Genomic DNA, 24,221 nt, shown 5'->3' on the forward strand with positions numbered 1-24,221 from the left:
ATTTGTGCCATCGAGCAGATTAATTGACCCCTTTTAGGTGTTTATAAAGCAGATTAAATGAATAGAAATTTAAAAACTGGCACGATTACTAGCTATCCCACAAATGAGGTCAAGTGTTTCAGAGAAAATGGGAATCTGTGGAGTCCCACATTCCTCTGGAAAATATGATCTAATGTCTTTAAATATCTTTGCAGACACACAGGAAGGAAGCCAAGTGATCACACTGGCAAATCAAACCCAGCATCACAGCAAAACGTGTAATAGACATGCATTTGCCTCAAGAGATAGTAAAGACCTTTGCCTTACTTTCTCAGTGTAATGAACCCCTATGGAGAGAAAATTACTCATGCACAGACAATACTCATTTGTAAGTTATTTTGCATTTGAGTCTTGTTAATAAAGTGAATCCATCCTAATTTAAATATGGCTAAAATATAACTTTATTGAAAATGTTTTCACAATGTTGAACTTTTTAACCTATTTGGACTGCAATGTTCGGTGTCCTGTGTCTTATGAAGGAAAGAGATGTTACTCTTAAGATCAAACTTTCTGTTTTGTTCAGTCTGAATAACACAAAATCTTTGCTGCTGCTGTTTTGTTTTCATTTGTGACTTGAGCACTGAAAGACAGTGAGAAACTATGTTGCTTAAGGAAAAGCTCGATCCCACACCAGCCAAGTGGGACCTAAAATAATGCAAATATTCACTTCCTGTTTAAATACCCTCACTACTCCCTGCTCTCCCTTTTTTGGCCCAACAGAAAGGATTCAGTCCCCTCCATGTGGCAGCAAAGTATGGCAAGATGGAGGTAGCCAGTTTGCTCCTACAGAAGGGAGCTGCACCTGATGCTGCTGGAAAGGTGAGATGTCTGAAAAGGCGGAGAGTTTCTGAGTATAAATTTAAGAAACAGAAAAAGATGACCTGTTTAAGACGAGCAGGCAGGTTCAGCAAGGAAATGACAGACAGCAAAAGTGCAGTATAAACCTGAAATTCCTAATTTCATGTCCTCATCTCTAAGATAGTCAGCAGGGCTGTGTTGTGTTTTCTGAGCTGCAGCTGGCCCAGATGCTGGGAGGTAGTAGTGTGGTGGAAGCAAGCTGAGGTCTGATCACAGTGCGACACATCAAACAGATGCTTGTCCTGTTGCAAAAACCTTGTAGGCAGATTTCTTTTATTCCACTGAGAGAGACTTAAATAGCTGAGACCTGCTGGCACTAGTCGTATGTGCATCTTTGCCACCATCTGAAAGCGTTTAACATAAAGACTGTCAGATATGATAATGAAACTTCCACAGTGTCTGGTGGTGTCATGCTAAAATCTGCCTCAGTGTCAGATACACAAAGAAGAAAATCAGGTCGTTATTATTATAATACATTTTATATCAAGATGAAAATAAAGACTTTAAGATATTATATGGGGTTTTTTTTATATCTTTTGGTAGAAATAATGAGTATGTCACATCATATGCCGCCCTGTTTGATCACTCTGCGTGTGCGTTTTGATGAGAAAACATTGTAAAACACTTTTAGAGCCTAAGATTATAAGGTACTCCATATATACAGACCATTATTTACATAATGCCTCCATCATCTAACTCTTATAGAAAGTATTAAGACAATGACATGACCTTGAAACTCTCTTTATGGAAGGTTGTTGTTAGTGAGCCACACTGTGTGGAGGCCTGGTTGGGCATTCACCTTCTGTGGGACACGTCCTATGAAAGAGTAATTGCGAGCACGGTTTTGGGGTTTAACATGAGTGATGCAGACCCTTTAATCTCCCACTTGTGTCGATGGATACACTGAGAAATCTTGTCTCAAAATATATAATTTGAACAACTAGTGGCAGATAAGCACATGCTTTTGGTTAAAAAAAATTATTAGATTCAGTTTTCTGATCACATTTTAAAATAATAACTAGACCTTGCTGCTTCTGCTGTTGGTAAACTAATACTAATCCTTCTTCTGCTGCTATAAAAATAATGCTTTAGTCACATCTTTGCTGGCCAGTGAAAAGTGTGTATCTTCAGTTTTGGTGCTTTTGCACACTTGAGATGACTTTAGCATGTTTTGACATGGCTATTGAATTCCAAATCAAAATACTGTAGCCGTTGTAGATAAGTGCTGCAAAGTCAACATTTTGAAGATACATTGAAATCTATCAGCAGGCCAGCAGGAAAATTCTCTCACTCAGTTTCCTAATAATGCCATCTACCTTTAGCGCATGAAGTTAGAGCTCTAACCGTCTCCTATACTTTGTATCTTTCATCGGTTCGATGCCCATCTCTAAAAATTTCTTAACACAGTTTTAATTTGGCTCTTTCATTTTACTTGTCAGCGTGTCTGTGCTTGGGTGTGGTCGGTGATCTTCTAATCCCGTGTTGTGTTGCATGCCTGTGTGTATGTGTTCCTGTGTGTGTGTGGATGTGTCTCTGCATTTGTACGTGTGTGTGTGTGTGGGTGTTTTAGAGTGGGCTAACTCCTCTGCATGTAGCTGCTCACTACGATAATCAGAGAGTGGCACTGCTGCTGCTGGATCAGGGAGCTTCCCCACACGCTGCCGCCAAGGTATCCACACAGACACATATCAATACACGTGTTAAGAGGAACTCACCTGGCTTATCACTTACGTAACATCCCATTAATAATGATTTATGTGTAATATTCATCCGTGTGAATGTGGATCTAATGCTCGCCCATTTCCTCCATCCGTTTCGTCATTTATCAGTGAAAGTGTGAGTTTTATTTTGTGCTCAGTCAAGTCTTACAAACCACCTGACCAGCCTGAAATGAGGTCATGCTGTCAGCAGATTTGAGTTGCTGGTTTGCTACATATTGCAAGCAATATACTGTGTTTCTCCTAAAAAGAAGAAATGTAATTACTCCAGAGTCAGTAATAGTGCCAAACCACTAAAATTTCCTTTTTTTTTGTCTGTTCAAGAGTTGAGAAAATGATGTATTCCCAATAAAACCTAAAAAAAAAAGCTGTTAAGTTAGACAGACAAACATAAGTGGTCAAGTCATGGTTTGTCTCCTGCCAGGCTTTAAGAGTCTGTCGAAACCGCAGAACGAGTGTGAGCAAAAAGCCAGAACCAACCAAAAATGTGGCAGGAAATGCCTGTTTTGCCTGGACTGTCAAGTGACATGCCACAAAGGGAGACCAAAGCTTGCAAAGCCACTTTGGTCCATCCTAGCTCTCTTTCTCTCCCTTAATCTGCGTCTGTCTAAATTTATTCCTTTGCCTTTCTTGTCGCCTTCCCACACTCATTCTGTCCTGCCTTCTTCCTTTCTCTCTTTTTTTTTTCTCAAATTGTTTTTCATTTGGCTGGGTTCTAAAGTTAGTGTGCTTGATCTAATTTAAGTGCTTTTGGAAACAAATCAATCAGTGTGTACAAGAGGAGTTGTATAGAGGCGCTAACACAGATACACGAGTAGGGTTACTATTGCAGTTATTGCTGCAATAGTTCCCTGCAGTACCATAATCTGTGCTCCGTGTGTGATGTTTTTCTACTTAGTGATGGAGATAGAAAAAAATGGATTTTGACTTGAAGTATAAGTCTTGCTTTACACAGTGTAGTAAATTAAATCAAAGAAGGAAGCCAAGTTAGGCTCTGTAAATAGAGGCTCTTCCCTCTTCCAGACTCACCTTATCCTTTTACTCACTCTCATTTGAGCTAGAATTACCTTCTCCCTTGCAGACCTCAAGGCTACCCAGAGGTTTGAATGTAGCCCTCCTGCTACTTTGTAATGTTTTCTCTCAGGTCCTCTCCTCCACAGTAGCAAAAAAGAGGAAGCCAGGGTGGTGACTGTTCACGTTTAAGTTGCACTCCTGTTTGTACACTTTGTCTCTAGCACTTTCACTGTTGTGAATGTGTGTAACAGCTGAGGTCAACCTTCTGTCTGAGGTTTTCCCATCAGTTTTACCTGTGATACGTTAGGCTGGCCACACTAGCCTCATGACTGTCAATAAGTTGAAAGACCCTTGTGCTGTAAGTTTGTTTTCATGACAAACTGGATTATACGTCCTGATGCAAAGTTACAACATTTTTAATCAAAGCTGTATCCTGATTTTCAGCTGCATCTATCATGTAATAGATCTTTAGTTTTGTAGATAAAATGAAAATTACTTTTAGACACACCCTTCAGCCCTGCCCATAGTTTAAGTTTTACAACCATAGAAGAGCTCGGTCCAGCCTCCTAACCTCTACGCCTCTCTTGCGGACCTTAGAACGGCTACATGCCCCTTCATATCGCTGCCAAGAAGAACCAAATGGAAATTGGGACCACACTGCTGGAGTACGGTGCAGACACCAATGCAGTGACGCGGCAAGGCATCAGCCCAATTCACCTTGCAGCACAGGAGGGCAACGTGGATCTGGTGTCACTGCTGCTGACCAAGAACGCTAATGTCAACGTGTGCAACAAGGTAGAATCTGTCACATAGCTCTAGTATTTATACAGGAACTACTACAAATGTAATTAAGCTTACACATGTATATGGCCCACAATCCTTCTTACCCAGTAGACAAACACTTGTCATGATTTTTGCCATAACACATTAGACTTCTCAAACAAGTTTTCTGAAAAACACCCTACTTTTCATTCTTCTTCTGCACACCCACCCTAATAAATGTAATTGTGGATTTGCATGTTTTTCTCCTTTTTTCATATACAGAGCGGACTAACACCACTCCACTTAGCAGCTCAGGAGGACAAGGTCAATGTTGCTGAAGTCCTTCTCAATCATGGGGCTGATGTCAACCCACAAACAAAGGTACAGCTTTCTCAGATGACTTCTTGCACACATGGGAAAACTGTAAATACTTGAGTAGGCAGGTTTGCTGCATATTTATACTTTTTTAACTTCCATCAGTTAATTTGCTTTATGTGCTTATCCTGATTTTCCTCTTTAGCTTAACACGCTCATACACTCACTTGTCTGCCGACATCTCAGTTGCTGCATAAATAAAGGATTGTTACCTGAGTAGAAGGTGATCATGTTGTTATGGATGCAGCAAACACATTCATGCACATAATCACGTTCACTAAGAGCTGCAGTAGCTAAAGGTTGGGCTAACACAAGGTTATTTGTGGTGTGTTTGTGCTGACAGGACAGTTGTTTACAGCAAAGAGGTTATTCACCCACTGATCTCCATGATACACAAATACATAATTCATAGAGCAGATGAAATACGATGCAGTTTTAATTTAGGATTTAGAGAAATCCCATTATGTGAGAGGATTTATATATTTGCCTGGTAAATTTTACACTTAAAATATAAACTTTCCAAAATTCAGGCCAGCTCTCTAGTAAGCTGTGATGTAACAAATTATAGTCTGCAGTAGGCACTTGTGAGTAATTTTCCGTCCTGTTTTAATTGAATTGTCTGTGCCTCTTCTGCCATCATATGTCATTCCAGATGGGTTACACTCCGCTGCATGTAGCTTGCCACTATGGAAATGCAAAGATGGCAAACTTCCTGCTGCACAACCATGCCAGAGTCAATGGCAAAACCAAGGTAGACACACAGAATCACACACATACAGTCTTGTATCGCTGAAGACCTTCCTGCAATCCTGCAGTGTATTTGCATCTTTCCTGGACAAACTGATTGTGTTTGTCTGGCTGTGCTTAGAACGGGTACACTCCTCTACACCAAGCTGCTCAGCAGGGCCACACCCACATCATCAACCTGCTGCTTCAGAACGGGGCCTCGGCCAACGAACTCACTGTGGTTAGTACGCAAACACACGGGCTAGACAGCAGAGCTTAAGTTTGAGGAAATACTGAATGCTTTTTTCCTTTCTGTGTGTAACTTACTCTGTGTGTTTTTGTCACTGGTAAGAATGGGAACACTGCCCTATCCATTGCCCGCCGTCTTGGTTACATCTCTGTTGTTGACACTCTGAGGCCTGTGACTGATGAAAACTTGGCCACTATGGTAAGACACTGACTTCTTGTCAATGCCATCTCACATGCTTTAAGACATACAATCTTAAGACATATAATTACTTCATACATCAACTGATGGATATTTTGTGTAACTTGACAGCTGGGCAAAGATTCTGTGCTTCTTATTGAAAGGTTTTAATATATGTTTTCTTTTTTTGGGTGTGTGAGACTGTGTGATTTTTATTGATGATTCAGCTTCATTAGTTTAAATAATAAACTGACAGCTATCACATTTTAGCAAATTAACATGAGCAAATCTCATTTTCCAGACACTGAAGGGTAAACTTCTATGTTTTATTTTCTTAGCAGCCATTTATTTTTATTAGGGTATTAACTATGTGGAAATCAGCTTTGTCACTCTGTGATACTTTACATTTTCATGCAGTTTCTGGTTTTAATTGTTGGTGCATTAAAGGATTTTCTGATATGTAAGATTTCAGAGTTGATTCCAATGCTTTTTGGGCTCTGACATCAGGAAAAACAAGAATATCGGAACTAAAAGTTGTACAGTGCATTAGAAATAGTATCACTTTGGTTGTTTGTTGGATTAGGAAGGTTGTTTTTTGCTTAAAAGCGAACATTAGAAATAAGGTTTTTTATTTGTCTGTGAAACTACTAGTGTTTTCTTACCGAGCAGCTAGCTCATTGCCAAAAATAAACCGTGGCCGTGGACAGCCAGCAGCACACTGTAAGTGGAGTTAAGGTGTGAATACTGCAAATGAGCTTGCAAGTCAGTCTGTCACGCTGTGTCACATGTGTGAAGTTGTCCTGCTTAAGAGAAAGGGACGGCTCAGATTGGAGCTTAAGGATTCCCCTCGTATAGCCAACGTTACTAACAGCAATACTAACAGCTGACCCTAATGATCAGATGAGTGAGGTACAGAAAGACAGGCAGTGATGAAGAAGTGACAAGCGTGTGAGGGGGACAGTGAGTGAAGAGCCAGGAAAAGGGGTCATTGAGGATCCAGCACAATCAGCAGGAAAGTGTATTCGTCATAAATGCTTCAAACCACAGGAGTGTGAATAAAAGATCAAGGTCATCTCCTCACACCTCAGTGTGCCTGATCTATTATTCACCGTACACAGACCTCTGCTGTTGTTTTATGTTGCTCTTAAGCCTACATCTGCAGCCTTTGGAACATTTGCTGATCGCTTATCTGGGTCAAGATGGCCTTCAGAAATACAGTATGGCTACTTCTTGCTATGACAGGGCCTGGAGCCCAGTCTAAGGCCCAAATAAGGAAATATATGTGAAGCTTTCACTTTATTTGCAACTTATATCCTGAAGTTGACACCAGCTGACTACATTTATCAGAGCTTCAGCTGATAAAATATTTAAAGAGTGGGTAATAATCAAGATCATCTTTTCTTATGTTCCCTTTGCTGTCACGCATAAACTGACTTTCAAAATATCAACAACAATGTCACTATCAGTACTTTCTTTTAATATGTAGCAATGTGAAAGGCAGTGATTTCAAGTGATTATGTGACATATCATAATTTAAGAAAATCCATTTGTAACTGCTTAAAAAAACAGGTGAGGAATATATAATATATGTATTTTTTTTGAATTTCCAGAGTGCATCCGAAAAGCATAAAATCAATGTCCCTGAGACCATGAATGAATTCCTCGATATGTCAGATGATGAAGGTATGTAAAAAAATGTTTTTAAATTTTATCACTGAGGCCTAAAATCAATGAAAGTGCATAATTCCCATATACTGTGTGCTATGTGATGTCATTCTCATTAACGTGCATGTTTCACTGTATGTGTATCCAAAACACAGTCCAGGCCAATGTGCCAGAAACTCTCAGTGAGGAGTCTTTGTCAGATGTTGACGAAGGTATCGGTTTGAATCCTCTCTTCTATTTTTTGCTTCTTTTCCTTTAATACAACGGAGCTGCCTTGCCTAGAACTAACAGTGTTGCCTTTGCTGTACTGCTGTTCTGCTTTGCTGTTCATGGTAATGGGAACGTTTTCAAAGGAACTTACTCACTGACCAGAATACACACTGTCCACTCAAACTAAATGCTGTGGTTATTCTTTAGTTATTATGTTGTTAAGGCTCCATGGGTTGTGCATATATACTGTTTTATTGTATTTATTATCTTTCCTTAGTCTTTAATCATGCAGACAAACAATAAAGTCCAGCTGTAGCCATTTTATTTGACACAAAATTGTGTAGCTGTGAAAAAATGAAAGCAAAATCAATGTGACACACATCAAAATGCAGAGTTGGAATATGAAGAGGCCGGCATACATCGTGTCAAATCATTTTTCAATGTATGTAAAATTCAAGTTTCATAGTTTGCAGCAGAGTAGCTGCTTCAGGACTGCAGGCCAATGTTCTGCCAAGTTTATGGTACAGAGGACCGTCCACTCAGTCCTCTGTCCTTTGTTTTGGAACTACACAGCCAAGATTCTTGCAAAATTGATGAGCTCGTTCACAGGCTGTTGCTCGGGGGATGTTGGTCAAGGGGTGTGGAGTTTCTGTGTGAGGCGATACAGCTAGAATCAACAAGTATACACACATATCAGGTTTTAGGAGATGAGTTTGTTCTGAAGATCCTCACATAGGAAATATAGTGCCCATGACTTAATGTCCCCCACATAAACGGTTTATACCATGCATGTATTTCATCAGCGTTGTACTTCTGTGGCCTTGATAATCACTTTGCCCAATAGCACCATCAGACTGGCTTCAGACAGCAGTTGTATTCAGGTCTGCACTCCTTCATTTTCTATAGGATGCTGTTATTTTGCTCTATGTGGGTTTGTGTTAAAGAAGTAGCAGGAGTAAATGGAGACTTTCTTCAACTTGTTTTAATCCTACATGAGGGAAGCCAATCCTATTAAGCTGCAGGCTGGAGTGACTCTAACAGCTCCCCGTGGTTGCTGTTGTGTGTGTGTGTGTTTTCTTGTGTGTTATTGTGACCTGCCTTATGACTTCTATACATGACTACAGCCACTAATCTATAGAGAATAACTTAAATCTTTGATTTTCTCTGTTAGCGTCATAGTATAGATTTCTATAATTCCTATGGCATTGGCCTGCAATAGTTTCATTACTGCAGTTAACCGTTGCTGCTTTGCTTGCATTCTCTTACTCTTGTGCAAGTTGTAGTCACTGTGTGCAACACAGAGACAGAAGAGCTAGACAGAGAAATGTTGCTCAAAAGATTAAAAATTGCAAAATGATGTGGTTATTTCGTCATTATTGTAGCCCCACTCCCACTTTGACACACAGCCAAACTCCCTCTAGGATTTCCATCACAGAGGAAGAATAAAACCTCAGTGAAAGTTTCAAATGCTGACGTTCCCAGGCATTTGCTCAAACGACCTGTCAGCTGACTGTGCTCTCCACAGAGCGGTAAACACTTCCACCGCGGCCCCTGTTGACACTCTTCAACTGGAGTTTGTTGTGGATGCTGCTGAGCCAGAGACGCACTGTCTCTCTCTCGCTTTAAATCCAATGAGATGAGCTTTTTTTTGAGCCGCCTGCAAGAGATTTAACCCCGGTGTGGCCACCGATGTCAGGTGGCTTAGACTTAGGCTGTTTTATGTTTCCTCGTGTCCTTTTTGTGCAACAAGGAGACGCAAAACTTGGAGAGGTTCTAATCTACATTATTTTCGCAACGAAAGCAGCAGGGATGTGCGCACGGGCAAGAAACACGCAAGTTGGTTGGAGTGGAGTTAAGTGTTTGAGGTGACGAGAGGGCAGCTTTTTCCACCAGCACCAGAAGCATTGAATGGACTTCTTGATAGTCTTAAACTTTCTGCAGTTTTTACACCGTGGGCGTTTTGTTGCGTTTTAGAGAAACAGAAATTACCGCCGAAACACGAACAGAGCTGTAATCGATATGGCTGCGGTGGACAAAGGTAAGTCGCTCGGGGGGTTTAAAAGAAGTTTCAATAGCCGGTGCAATTACTAAGCCACAGAGAATTGATCGAGAGACAGAAAGTAAGAAAGTGAGAGTTACTGAGCGCCACTGTGAAATTGTCACTATAACATGTGGTTATTATTTTTTTCCGTTTTTACTGATTTTACGTAGTTTTTATTGTGTGAATTATAATCAACATCCTTTTTATATTTGTGAACAGTTTTTGTTTTTTCTTCTTCTTAGAGGGACGGAAAAAGTAGGCTTTGTTTTTTTTTTTTGGTTTGTTTTTTGGGCGGGGGGATTCAGAATATGCTTTAAAATATAGGCTAGAACAGGAGGGTGTTTGTGTGTGTGTGTGTGTGTCGGGGTGTAAGTGGTGGAAAACTGAGCTTGAATGGGACTGCCACACTTTATTCTTAACAGCGAGCAGTCGATCCCTTTCCAGGTCTGTGAAGTCAGACAGAAATATCTGTGAAACGCAGGAAGTCGGATTATCCGCTCTGCCACAACAATAAAAGATATCGTTATGCGTTCAATAACACTTCATATGCTACATCCACATCATAAGATATGCATATTTCGCTTTCATTTTTATTGAGATTTGGAAACAGACAGGAAGCGATATTATAATCGATATTTCTCTGTCCCAGTGTTTTAAAATTAAGGTGCACAAGATTTCAAAATTATACTAAATACACAGAGATTATTTATTAGTTAAAATATTTCTTTAGTATAATTAAAATATTGCGATATGTATTCGAAAATCTTGCATCTTTTATCAATTTCCTTGCTTCACCTGAGAGAACATGTTCACAGTATTCTTTGTAAGAGTAGCTGATGAACATTATAATTGTAATTTATGAAGTGTAAACATAGGGAGTAAACAGGTTTAATTTTTTTTCTTTGTCTTTAGTTTTGACTAAAGATAATTTCATTTATAACCCTTCCACCACTGGTTTTATTTTGAAATCTGACACCGGAAACGCTGCCATCCCTTGTCCTCTTGCTTGACACTGGTGGTGGTGTGTGATCGGAGTGCGGCAGTATTGAAGGTAGGGGGAGGGGCTGCGGTGAAGGAGCAGTGTGTTGCAGGCAGGACAGAGCCGGACATGAGGGAGAAGGGGAAACACTGTAGCCGCCCCGGCGGCTTCATTGACCGGCGTGTCATCGTTCACCGGTCCGCCGATCGAGGTGCGGTGCGGTTATGCACTTTCTCCTTATTCTTTGCTTATTGTGCTGAGGCTTTGGTAGCTATAAAACCTTCTGCTTTGACTCTTCTGAAACGAGCTGCGTTTGATTTTACAGGAGAGCTCTAGATATACCGCAAAGTGTCTTTGCTGCTGCCTCTTTCTCTTTTAATATTAGTCTCACCTCTAAAGTCCAGCATAGGCGCTGCTGAGTGTTCCAGCTTCATGTTGTTGGTGTGCCACAAATGAAAAGAATAGACTGAAAGAAAGAAAAGTTGCAGTGAGATAGTCTGGGTTGATTTAACGGCAGAGGGATGCTGATAATTAGCCAAGGCCCTCTCTAAGTAGTCTAATCAAATAAAAAAGAGGCTGGTGTCGGCTTGTTTTTCTTTGCTGGGTGCCGCATCGTCTCTCTTGCCCTGATTAGCTTTTGAAGTTAACAGGAGGGTTTTCTGATTTCGTCCCTTCACTAGGTGAGGATGCAATGACTGGGGATACAGACAAATACCTGCGGCCTCAGGACCTCAAAGAGTTGGGGGATGACTCTCTCCCTCATGAGGGGTACATGGGTTTCAGCATAGGAGCCCGCTCAGCCAGGTAGGCACCTGCCATTTTTATATATATGCACATTAAAACTAATGATGTACTTCACAGTGTGACATCATCTTTGCGATATTTGCAGTGGTCACCCTAAATCCACAGATTTATAATGCCATAGTTGATATGACATATATTGTTCTTGTTGCTCTTGAATAGTTTAATGCACAGCCCCCTCCACCGAGCACACACACATGCATACATATGCAACATAAACACATATAGGCTCACACACAATAACACAGCATAATGGAAGTCACCAGAAAGCGCAGCTGGGAAGTTGCCATCTAATGATTCAACCTGACTAAATGATTCAGCGTTTTGCGTGACCCTGTTTGAAACTCGGGCAAAAAAAAATGTACAAAGAGCTAGCAAGCTTTGATACCTTTGATGCTCTGGGCGAACAGCTGCGTGTCGGTGTAGCTACACTTTCACATAGTGGACAAAGGATGTCGTGGAAAAATGGCAGGCGCCAATGAAAACACTCCGGTGGTGTGTTGTGCAGCCCCACAGTGTGTATTGTAACCGCACTGACAGATGGCAGATGGCACTGTGATGGCTGGATTGATAAAAACAACGTCACACTGACTGTGACAGGAAGCTGCTAACATCAGCAGGGCAAGGCAAACAAGGGAAACACTGGAGGGATTCCACGTGAACGACTTTGTTTTGATGGGCTGATCCTGGAAAAAGTTTTGACAGAGAGATAATACGTTGAATTATGCAAAATGTTAGTTTGAAAGAACTATTTTGTACAATGATACAGCGAGGAGCACATGCAAGCTTAAAAGCTGTGCTCACCTTTCTATTTCAGAGTTTTATTACATTATTATTACACTGACTTCTCCTTACAAATGATCAAGTCCTTCCATAGTTTCCATAGAACTTTCTTCCTCTGCAAACTACAGACACATATACTAAAATCTGCATATACATATACATACATTGCACATACACTTTGTTAAGCTGACTGTTTTTGCAGGAGTGCGGAAATGTATAAAATAATGTATTGATCAGTGAATGTGTGATGCTGAGCAAGTTCTTTTCTTTCCCTTACCTTTTCATTTATGACACTGACATTGCATGGTCTGCTTTTTGAGTGGGCTGGATACACGCAAACACCTTCTCATGTAAAACGGGAAAAATTCGCTCAACCTTGTCGTAGTGTGCCACCAAAAGCACAGCATCAATGTCACATCACGCTTGAACGTCTTCAAAATGCTTTGCTTTTCACTCTGCTATTTTGTTCTTTTTTTCTTGTTTTCTTGCATCCTGTCTCTCATTCTAGCCCTAGAATCAGGTAAGAAAAGAGTAGTAGTTGTGGTACCAGTAGTAGTAGGTAAAAGATCTGTGAATGGTGTCTCTTCCCTGTGACCCTGTGAACTACTTTTTAACCCCAATCCAACACTCATAAGACTCTAACTCAAACCACCAGTCATTCATTGGACATTGGTGTCATCCAGTGTTGGTGTTTCTCTGTTCGTGGTAGCGTATTTGACCCATTTGCTGTTACGTGTTGTATTTTTAGATCATCATCATCATCCCTCCACTTTTTAAATCATACCTCTTAGTGAAATCTGTGTCTATTGTTTTGATGTAGGTGTGCAAAAGAGACAGTTTTGCTGGACATAAGAAAATATAAGCAGCTGTTTTGCGGATCTTTCAGTTTTGAGTTGTGTGGAGTAATCGACTAATGTTTTGATGTGGCTTCTTCTTATGTGGCACCTTATATTTTTTTGGAGTGTCTCTGAGTGTAACTTCCAGGGATCGGACACATCATTGGATTAATAATTTGTTGACATAATTGGAGGTGTCCCACAAGTATTCGGCATGATTCCTGCTGTTCAATTCTGGTTTGCAGAGATGGAAACTTTGCATTCGAACACAGCAGCACTCACGTGGATATACTATGACTCAGTTGCCTACAGTTGCCTCTCTGAGTCCACAAAAATCCCTTCGACTCAGTGCTTAACTGGTTCATAGTTTGACATGCTAGATTGAAAATTTGAAGTAGATTTTATGAGTGACCACCCATAAAAATGAATGGAGTGGAAAGAGGAAAGGAGGTGTTAGAGCAGGGTCTGATTGATTAGAGGAAAGCAGTGGGATAGAGGCAAAGTTGAAAAAGTCTTTAGTTGAGTGGATGAACTGATAAACTTCACAGTATTGTTAAAGCATCGTGACTCAGGAAATGAGAAAGCAGAGAGAGAAGGAGATCATTATGGAGAAGGATGACACGCAGAAGTGAAAAGCTGACTACAGGGAGGACATAAAAGGGAATGAGCAAGAATGAAAACACAGAAGGAAAAGAAGAAGCGCTGATGTTTTTGGGGGGAGAATGAGAAAGAGGAGGAAGCTGTAAAAAACAAACATGTTCGGGGTGAGAACAGAGTAGGGGGGGGATAGCGCGGCGCTGCCTTGCCAGCGAGTCCATTCAGCCCGCACAGAGTTGCTTGGTAACTTCGATGCCGGGGTAGGCAGGCTCTGCTGAATAAAGGGCTTCTCTCTGTGCTGAATAGCGTGCCCACTCAAACACGCTGAGCTCTGCATTTTCTCCCCCTCACTCACCCACTCTCCCCCTTTTGCACTCACGCACGGCGCATCAATACACACATACAGTATACCCTCTGAGAAACGAAGGCAGAGTTTTCAGCTTTGTTCACAGCTGAAGCTGCGTATCCTACACAAACAACAACAACAACAACAACGCACCTTTCACGTATGATATTTAAGTGCTTCTTCGCACACACACAAAAATATATGTTTTAGGTAAGCGTTTAGTCACCGCACATCAAATGAATATTTCACATCTTCTGCAATGATCAAATCGCTGTAAAAGGAGCACAAGAAAGAAGCCCGAAATGAATCTGCAGCACTGCACTGAGCCGAAGAGGCAGCAAAAATAGGCACACATCACCACACACAGCCATAAAGCAGACTGCAGCAAGATAGATAGAAAAGACCTGCTTCCCTTCTTGTATTTTGCTCCTTTGAAACAGGTCTAGGTCAGCTAATCTTAGAATAAAGGAAGGTGAGCTTTTGAGCTTGAGTCGGATTTAAAAGTTGAAATATCTTTGAGTGAATCTTGTTCCTTTTCCTGTCATTGATGACGTCTGCACAGAATTGAACGCTTTAAGCTCTTATCTGCCAACCAGGTGCATATAAGTACAGTCTGCTATTCTGTCATACGTCATCATTCAGGCAGACGTAGTTACACTAGTGCTCATGACAGACGTATAGACAGAGCTGTCTTTTTTCCTTTCAGGCCGCCTACTTCTCCTCTTCCTCTTTCCCTCTATCTCTTAATGCAAAAAACTGACCTCACTCTCATTTCCATCTCTGAATAACGTGCTGCAATATCTTATCCCTGTTCAAATGCAGACTCTTCTGCTTCTCTATTTTCCCCATATTACTTTTGGACTCTCTGTCCAGTAAGTGAAACCCCTGGAGGTTACATGTAGTAATGGATTCCTTGCTTTTTGTTTTATGCCGTGTCCCCCTGCCCGTCACTTGTTGTTGCCCGCGGCACTGGGTTGCATGGTAACATGTAGCCTCCGCTCCTTCAGTTCGGATAGGTCCAACACGCTCAACCGGAGCTCCTTTGCACGAGACAGTATGATGATTGAAGAGATTCTGGCTCCTACAAAAGACACGGTAAGTTTCCTTTCTTTCAACACTATTTCCAAGCCTTCTGTCACCTTCTATCCACATTTTCTTCTTTGCTTTTTGTTGTAATTGTTGTCTTTCCTGATTAAAACACAAATTGGATAGATTAAAGGCAGAATCAGAGTAGCTTCATTCATCTTGCACAAGGGTCATAACAGAAGAAGTGTTAATGCCATGCCTGCTTTTGCCAAAGTGCTGAGAGTGAGCATATAGCACCTTGATGAAAGCTTTATTCAAACCCATGAGCTTTGAGCCCCCCACCTCCAGCTTCCTGAGGGAAAACTGCAGTGCTCTGCAGCGCTCATCTGTCATTACGTTGTTTATGTTGGTCTGTAGCAATAAAAGAACCTGTAACTCTTTTCCTGAAATTATTGTTAATATTTGTTTCAGCATCACCCAAGATCCCAAACAAAACTTAACGATATTTTGTAGTTGTCTTGAATTAGAAAAGCAGATGTTTTGGAAATCATTTGACTATTTAACAACACTACTTTACTGTCTTATGTCAGAGAGCTTCCTGGTAAATTGGTGCTGTATTAACCTGTAAATATTATGTATATGAGATTATGTTTGCTTTGAATTATCTGCGTTTTGATGAGTGAAGTTTCAGTTACAGTCACCTATTGAATGTAGATGCTAGAATCAAGATGTATTCAAGGAGTCAAAATTGTTTTCCTCAGTGGAGCACAAATCCTGCAGTGAAGCACGGCACCATAAATTAATTTGTGTGGGCCATCTAGTACCTATAATGCGACTGCTGAACTGTTTTTCTTCTTCCCTAAGCTTCAGAGTGTCTGTAAAGACATTTCCTACTTGGTTGACCCACTCAATAAGGTATAAATGTCGTTGGATGTCTGACTCATTCGTCGGTTTTGTTATTTTTCATTCGCAGTGGTTCAGCTTCCATTTCTCTCAAGTTTTGCTTTTCCGTATATTTGTTTGTTTTGGGTCTTTGCCATAAGTCATTCCCGTGCTCCTTTCAGTGTACGAGAGTTCCAAGATTCAGTGTTCACATCCTTCTTCTTTTATTAAAGCTGATCTTTAGTTTCAAGTTTCTCAGTCATCATAATTATATAGTATCATCTTTTATTTATGCGCCTCAAGTGCCTTTGTGTCCTGGCTGTTGTAAGACCATGGACAGTGATGGAAAACATTGGTGAAATAGAAGCTGTAAATGTAATCAGCCCATATCTATCATTGCAGTGAGTGATAATTTGTTCACTTTTTGTCATCTTGCACCTTGTTCCTTTTGTCTGGATCCATTAGTCAGTTTTGCAAATCTGCTGTCAGTTTTCTTTGTCATCCTTTTTCTTCTTAACCCATTCTTTACTTTCTGTGCTCTTTTCCGTGTCTTTGGATCTTCCTCAACCAGCACCTTGCTGTGACCAGAGATTACAGTTCGGAGTGTATGAGACGCTACAGCTGGACTCCTGACACTATGGATCACAGCCACAACACTGTGTCTAGTCCAATTCACTCTGGGTAAGAACAGCTGCACTCTCATCCAGCCTGGGAAGATGTTTCCCAGCATGCATACACTTACAGTACATGTGAAACGACACACATACTGCATGTGCATTCATATAACTATTTGCAGAAATCACACATTTTATATGCTTACTGCACGCAAATGTTTCACTGTCTTTTGCTCTCCCCCAAAGAGTCAATATTCAGCAAACTCTGCAGCACTGATGCAGACATGGTGCAGGGCTGTGGGATTTCTGCAGTGCTGCTACTGTACACATTACATTAAAGCAACAAGACACACTTCACCCTCTAAAACTCTTGAGTTCCCCCATGTTCACTGCCGTCATTCTATTTTTATCATTACGGAAACAAACCGCATACTTTGTGAGCTCATGGTACAGTGGCTCATGTGTTTCACTTAGATAAACCGATGCGTCTTTTACATACTTTGAATATACGACATCATAAAGTGTTAAGATCTGCTCAGAATAGAGCGTGCTGTCTTTGCACAGAACTTGCACATAACTGAAAATATCTTTGGTGTTACTGAGAATTTAAATAGTGGGATCTATCATTTTAAGTTTTGGATCTTTCTTTCTATTTATGACACATTATTTTACCTTCAAAGCGTGCCTGTTTATTTAAATATTACTGTGTTCATTGTCATTTTGTCCTCATTTTTTTGTCCTTATTTTTACTGCATCCCTTGTTTTTTCACCTTTTTAGTCTTCTTTCATCTCGAGTAGTCATTAGAGATCCCACCAGTGATTATGGAACTGCTACTAAAACTAGGTTCTGGGGGTTTGCCTCCTGCATTGTCTCCCATGTGTTTATTTTGCAGCTTCTCCTCCCCGCTCCCTCAGTATGACTCCAGGTGATGACTGAGTTTGCTGCTCTCACCCATGATGGCGCAGTGATGTCACTCGCTCCTCCACCTCTGTCTCCCTCTCATCTCGTCACTGTCTCTTCCCTCTCCCGTCTGTGCCTTTGTCATCTGTGTGGTCTGGTGTTTCATTTGCACTGCTTAGATCTTAGAAGTTTGTAGTCGACATGTTTGGGACTCCTTCTTTATTGTGCTATTCCTTACTCTCTCATTACACATAAAAAATAACACCTCAGTCTTCTGACAAAATATACAGGGATTTTACTGTTTGCAACATGCTTAGCAAGCAACACTTATGGGGAGAAAATTCAATGTGTGGCTTTAAATTAAAGCTGCACAGGCAGGTTTGTATGCCTACCCAAAACTTACTCCGTCTTCTTATTTGTGTAATTTGGTGTATTTGTGGGACGCCACAACGTGCTCTTGATTTGAAGAATACCGATCGTATCGACCCAAGTTGAAACATTAGTTCTGGTGTTTAATATTTGACCACTTAATGCTGCTTTACAGGGGCTGAATCTTTGGCACGTGCTCACTTACAGCCTCAGTCCTGGAAACTAAACTTTCTACAACTTCATTAGCAACCAGTTTAGTTTCACACAGTGTTTAGTTCCCTAAACTGAGGCAGGTGAAGGTGAGAACAGCCAAGTTTCAGAACTCAAAGCATCGTTTTTCTCCTCTCTATCGTCCTGTCTCTTCCTCTTTCTCTGTTTTTGTTACTTTCTGTCTTTTCCTTCACTTTATTTTGGTGTACGGTGATCACAGCATGGGAATCGTCCTCCCCACTTGTGTCCGTAGCTTTAGTCTATCTTTCTCTTTTGTCGTTGTTTTGTTTCCTACTTTGAAATGTTCTTCTTCATCTGGCAGGTTCTTGGTCAGTTTCATGGTGGATGCCCGTGGTGGTTCCATGAGGGGCAGCCGCCACAATGGCATGCGCATCATCATCCCTCCCAGGAAATGCACGGCACCCACACGTATTACTTGTCGCCTGGCTAAAAGACACAAACTGGCCTATCCTCCACCCATGGTAGAGGGTGAGGGGCTGGTCAGCCGACTGGTGGAGGTCGGACCTGCTGGGGCTCAGTTCCTTGGGTAGGTTTTGGGTTTTTTTGTAGTAGGCTAGGAGACAAATCAAAGGTTTTTTCTTCTTTCTTTCTTAGATTGTGCACCAATTTAACGAAGATTCTTATGCTCTGTTTCCTCAAAGTCCTGTGATTGTGGAGATCCCTCATTTTGGTTCAATGCGGGGGAAAGAGAGGGAGTTGATCGTGTTGAGGAGTGATAATGGTGACACGTGGAAGGAGCACCAGTCTGACATTAGACCAGAAGACCTCACAGAGCTGCTTTCTGGAATGGATGAAGGTAACAGGAAGGTTATTTGGTGTGCTCCACATTTTATCAACCATCGTTGGGCTTTTTTGTGTGGAGTTTGCATGTTCTGCATGGGTTCTCTTTGGGTACTCTGGCTTCCTCCTGGAGTCTCAAGACATGCAGTTAGTGGAGTTAGGTTAATTGGTGATTCTGAATTGGATGTAGGCATGAATGTGAGTGTGAATGGCTTTCTGACTGTCTGTGTTAGCCTGTCCTTGGTCTTGCCTGCCTCTCAACCTATGACAGAACCCGGAAGTGGATGAGCAGAAGATAGATAGATATTTATTTGAAAAGCAAATTGCTTTTGGATGCATTGAGTTCCATGTACAGTGAACAGCTATCATCTGATTACTACGGCATAAAACTTTCTGCGTTCCTGTCTTTGTTTGCCAATGGAGATTAATTGAAAGAGCTCATAAAAATCTAATGATCACAGATGATTTGTTGCATTTCAGCCCAGTCCTATTTTTGCTTTTTTATGGGCTGATTACCTGTAAGCTGACAAAGCCTGCAGAAATACCATTGATCAACTCAAACTACAAATGGAAATTACACAAACAGATATACTGCATATCTGTTGCAAATATCTGTTTATGAGTGCAAAAGTACACAAACACATATATAAATATATATTTATGTGTGTGTGTGTGTGTGAAATTCTTCTTCTCATCTTGCAGAGATGGATAGTCCTGCCGAGTTGGAGAAGAAGCGTATTTGCCGCATCGTCACTGGAGATTTTCCACAGTATTTTGCTGTGGTGTCGCGGATTAAGCAGGAATCTAATCATATGGGTCCTGATGGAGGGGTACTTTCTAGCAGTACTGTTCCCATGGTCCAGGCCTCATTCCCCCCAGGAGCTCTCACCAAGAAGATCCGTGTTGGCCTGCAGGTACAGTAGGACTCCTAATGCCCACTTAAGTTTGGTCTGTATGATGACGGTGCACTGATTTGTTTCTTTACCTTACCATTCATTTTAACTGCTTAGATCCCTTAATTTGTTAGAATATTTTAAAATTGCCTGATTTGGCAGTAATCTGAGTTTAATGGCCAAATATTTTTTTCTGTACATCTTCCTGGCCTTCTGTTTAGGCCCAGCCTGTGCCAGATGACATGGTGAGGGCAGTCCTTGGCAACAGAGCCACCTTCAGCCCCATTGTCACTGTAGAGCCGAGGAGAAGAAAATTCCACAAGCCGATCACTATGACGATCCCTGTCCCACCTAGATCGGCAGAAGGCCATCCCATCGGCCATCGAGGCGAATCGGCACCCTGCCTGCGTCTCCTCTGCAGCATCACAGGCAAGCCGACCTGTGTATTAGTAGAGCATGACAATACTCTTGTGGTACCTCTATGCAAACAGCTTTTGCAGAATTAACATTTATTTCCAAGATTCCTTAAAAGATATCTTGACAGTCATTACATTTCTTATTTTTGTTTTAAAATGTTTTTACTATTATATAGCACTGTGCAAAAGTCTTGAGCCACCCATCATCAATTCTGTTTTGCTTCCAAAAAACAGACTTTTTTAAAGTGTCTTGAGCAACAATTCTCAATTTTGAAGTTTTTCTTTGGAAATTGGCTATATTTTAATTAGTTTTCAGTCCAGTCCGTTTACCTTGGCATTTTCTGAGGATGTGTTGTGTTTGTCAAGCCACTTAACACTGCCCTAAATATGAATCATTTAAGTAGAGAAAAGGCACTTGGCAGGCCTAAAAAATGTCAAGCACTCATTCACAGTACTCAATATGTACAGACAAAATGAGGAGAGAGATTCAACAGTGAGTGTTTATGGCTATTTGTAAAACCTAGTGGAGGCTTTGTCATGGATTGGGGCTGTATTTCAGCCAGTGGTGTTGGGAATCCTGTCAAAATTGATGGAATTATGAATGCAGAAAGATTCACTATGCGATACCATCTTTTTGGGAGCATGAGATTGATCTTAAACACATCACCAATGCAGTAAAATCATACCTGATTAGACAAACACACAGTGGAACCCTCTCAGTCATGGATGGGTCTCCCCAGAGCCAGGACCACAACATTGTTGAAGCAGTGTGTGATTATTGGAACAAAGAGCAGCCAGCATCCAACGAAGAGCTTTGAATGTCCTTCAAGGATCCTGGAGAACTTTTCCTGAAAGCTAATTAAAGAAGAATAAAGGTGGTCATAACAATTACTGACTTTCAAGCTTATTAGAATTGTGAAAACTCTGTTTTTGCCTTATCTACTTTGTTTCCATTTACGTTTTCACATGTCAGTACACCTATTTTCCATTTTTCGAGGAATATATACAAAATGAAATAATAAACATAAGGAGTAGCTTTAGACTTTTGCACAGCACTGTACAAATCATTATGAGTCGAATAGTCTGATCAGTTCTACTATGATAGTAAAAAATGCAGAGCTAAGAAGATAAAAGAACAGCAATTACGTAAGCTAAAAACTGCCCATGCTGAAAAGGCAGTGAGCTAAATTTTTGTCCCTGTTTTTAATGCAGGAGGAACCTCCCCTGCGCAGTGGGAGGACATCACAGGAACCACACCACTGTCCTTTGTAACTGACTGCGTTTCCTTCACCACAAATGTTTCGGCCAGGTGAGACACACTCGTATGTTATACACACGGCAAATCAGAACTGGACCACTGCATATATAAATATACCGATGCCCAAGCTGTCAGTCAATCGTCATGAAATGATCTTGCTGACAAACAGACAGACAAACAAATGGCGCCCGTGTTATACCTCTGACTTGAATGATCTAAATCTCTAAATTTTGATTAATTGGACTAATTATGGAGTGAAACTGTTACATTTGTGGAGGGAGAATATAGTACATTGAGCCCTAGAAACAGGTGTAACTTTCTTTATTAATAATAAATAATAATGACTAGATGTATCAATAATAAAGGTAGTAGGTTAAAGTATGGTTGGTTCAGTGTATATTTATCAATATCAAATATCAGTGTATATTTTATATTTTCTGGAGACCTTGATAATAAAAGCAGTTAGTTGCAGGTCTAGTCTCACCTCAGTGGAAGTCCCAACAAGTAACCCAAGAGAGTTTAACTCTCTTCCAGAAAACATTGTTGTGAGCTTCAAAATATTGACAGTGTATTTGCAGAAGTCGGCAGTGAATGCCCAAATATACCACGAGATAAAAGCTCAAAAATGCAACCAGTTAGTTGACAGAATCCCGAGTTCCCCTCTGATAGAGTTACACTCAGTTACACATTTAACTGTGTGGTGCAAAGTCAGTAAACCACAGATTGTTGAGGTATGCTGTTAAACTGACCTCAGCAAGTGAACCTTTCAGTTACATCACGCAAAGTCATGATTTTCCATCCTAACTTGATTTAAATCATGCGGTGAGTGTGTAGCCTGATACTAACAGAGCACCCTTTGGTACTCTATAATTAGATTACTGCACAAATATCATGTGTCTTTTTGCATCCTTCAGAGAAATAGCCACATTTGTTTGATCACTTAGATTATTATTTAGAATGACTGTTATACACCTGTGAGAAGATTCATACAAAATTGCTTTATTTATTTACTTTTTGTGTCGCCTCGGATCTTTCCCCCTCAGGTTTTGGCTCGCAGACTGTCACCAGATTCCTGAGACGGTGAGTCTAGCGTCTCAGTTATACCGGGAGCTGATCTGCGTGCCGTACCTGGCCAAATTTGTGGTGTTCGCCAAGATGAATGATGCTGTTGAGGCTCGGCTGCGCTGCTTCTGCATGACGGACGACAAAGTGGACAAGACCCTCGAGCAGCAGGAGAACTTTGAGGAGGTGGCCCGCAGCAAAGATATTGAGGTGGGATGCAAACAAATGTTCTGCAGTAAGAGAGTCTAATAAAAACTGCACTGACAGATAAAATAAAACAATGTGCTGTGATTCTATATTTTTGGATAATGGATTTCTGTAGGTTCTTGAGGGCAAACCGATCTACGTGGATTGTTATGGCAATCTTTCCCCTCTTGCCAAAAGCGGGCAGCAGCTGGTATTTAACTTCTTCTCCTTCAAGGAAAACAGACTTCCTTTCAACGTAAAGGTATAGGATGTGTTCTTCCTGTCACACTCTCTGTTAGCATTTACTGTAGCCTCCTTTATACAGGTGCATTTCAGTAACAGCTCTCCTTTCCTTGAGTCTGCATTAATTATCTCATGTTCTGCACATGCTTATGTACATGTACATGCTTATAAGTAGATTATATTTTTCCCTGTTATATCTTTACTTGTATATAAAAACACTGCAATAGGTTGAGGTAGGGCTGTTCGATATAACGATATATATTGGATGACGATATAAAAACGTCTATCGTTTCATTTTATGCTATCGTTTGTTTCGTGGTGTTGCAAAATAAACTGTTTACTGCAATATTTTTTCATCGTTTTGATGGTCACTGTGGTGGCTATATTAATTTCTTAAAGTTCTCTCTTTCTCTTACATTTAATATAACCACACTACAGACAGACAAGCGTTTGTTTTTATGCGTTGTCGTTAGCAACAACGACGGTAAAACCACCGTGTGTCCGCTTGTTCCACATAAACCTTTCACAATAAAGCTCAAGATCCTGTTGAGACTTTTCAAAATAAACGGAATCACGTGAAAGATGCAGAGTGTTTACGGATGAGAAGCAAAAAAGAGCCGTCAGGTGCTAAAAAATAAACCTTAGACTCAAATGTTAGAACAGGCTTTTCCCCGCAGCACGCCGTGTAATAAATACTCACAAAGAAAACGGTGGCCGTTACAACTTATGTCTAAAATGTATAGTTTCATGCATCAGTTAAAACACGCGACTCCAGGTACACAATGCCCAGCTGGAAACACTTCACGCAAGTCGAGCTGCCCGAGATTCACAGAATTTACAGAAAATGTTACATTTTTGTGATTTATATCGTTATCGGACGATAGATGTCTTAATATGAGATTTTGGTCATATCGCACAGCCCTAGGTTAAGGTGCAATGATAATTACTCCTGGAATTAAGAAGAAATGCATTTTTTTTTATTGACATTAGGTTTTGTTGAACAAGTGTTTACTGTCTTCTGCAGATCAGAGACATGGGCCAAGAACCATGTGGGCGCCTCTCCTTCCTGAGAGAGCCAAAAACCACAAAAGGCCTTCCACAGACTGCCATATGCAATTTGAATATCACACTGCCAACCCACAAGAAGGTACGATTTCCATGATTAAACTGTTGATTGTTTTAG

General features: G+C 40.8%; 1 protein-coding gene across 18 annotated transcripts in view; it reads left to right on the top strand.

Annotated features, from left to right (window-relative positions):
• Positions 1-24,221, top strand: part of LOC308388339 (ankyrin-3-like) — a gene marked incomplete at its 3' end in the record, with an annotated part of 123,411 nt that overhangs the window by 75,372 nt on the left and 23,818 nt on the right. For 2 of the 18 annotated variants that reach the window (XM_080868984.1, XM_080868986.1), the window contains exons 15-34: positions 760-858; positions 2,468-2,566; positions 4,227-4,424; positions 4,674-4,772; positions 5,419-5,517; positions 5,635-5,733; positions 5,845-5,940; positions 7,530-7,602; positions 11,495-11,618; positions 15,170-15,272; positions 16,657-16,766; positions 17,593-17,625; positions 18,502-18,726; positions 18,842-18,996; positions 19,683-19,894; positions 20,095-20,302; positions 21,502-21,598; positions 22,591-22,819; positions 22,932-23,057; positions 24,063-24,185. In XM_080868984.1, coding sequence (XP_080725110.1) covers positions 760-858; positions 2,468-2,566; positions 4,227-4,424; positions 4,674-4,772; positions 5,419-5,517; positions 5,635-5,733; positions 5,845-5,940; positions 7,530-7,602; positions 11,495-11,618; positions 15,170-15,272; positions 16,657-16,766; positions 17,593-17,625; positions 18,502-18,726; positions 18,842-18,996; positions 19,683-19,894; positions 20,095-20,302; positions 21,502-21,598; positions 22,591-22,819; positions 22,932-23,057; positions 24,063-24,185 — 2,607 coding nt within the window. Of the gene's footprint in view, positions 1-759; positions 859-2,467; positions 2,567-4,226; positions 4,425-4,673; positions 4,773-5,418; positions 5,518-5,634; positions 5,734-5,844; positions 5,941-7,529; positions 7,603-7,739; positions 7,797-11,494; positions 11,619-12,906; positions 12,919-15,169; positions 15,273-16,067; positions 16,119-16,656; positions 16,767-17,592; positions 17,626-18,501; positions 18,727-18,841; positions 18,997-19,682; positions 19,895-20,094; positions 20,303-21,501; positions 21,599-22,590; positions 22,820-22,931; positions 23,058-24,062; positions 24,186-24,221 lie in introns of all 18 variants that reach the window. The other 16 variants (XM_080868980.1, XM_080868987.1, XM_080868996.1 and 13 more) reach the window with 14 other exon arrangements.

This window comes from Rhamphochromis sp. 'chilingali' (genome assembly GCF_963969265.1).
Source record: "Rhamphochromis sp. 'chilingali' genome assembly, chromosome: 20".
NCBI classification, from domain to species: Eukaryota; Metazoa; Chordata; class Actinopteri; order Cichliformes; family Cichlidae; genus Rhamphochromis; species Rhamphochromis sp. 'chilingali'.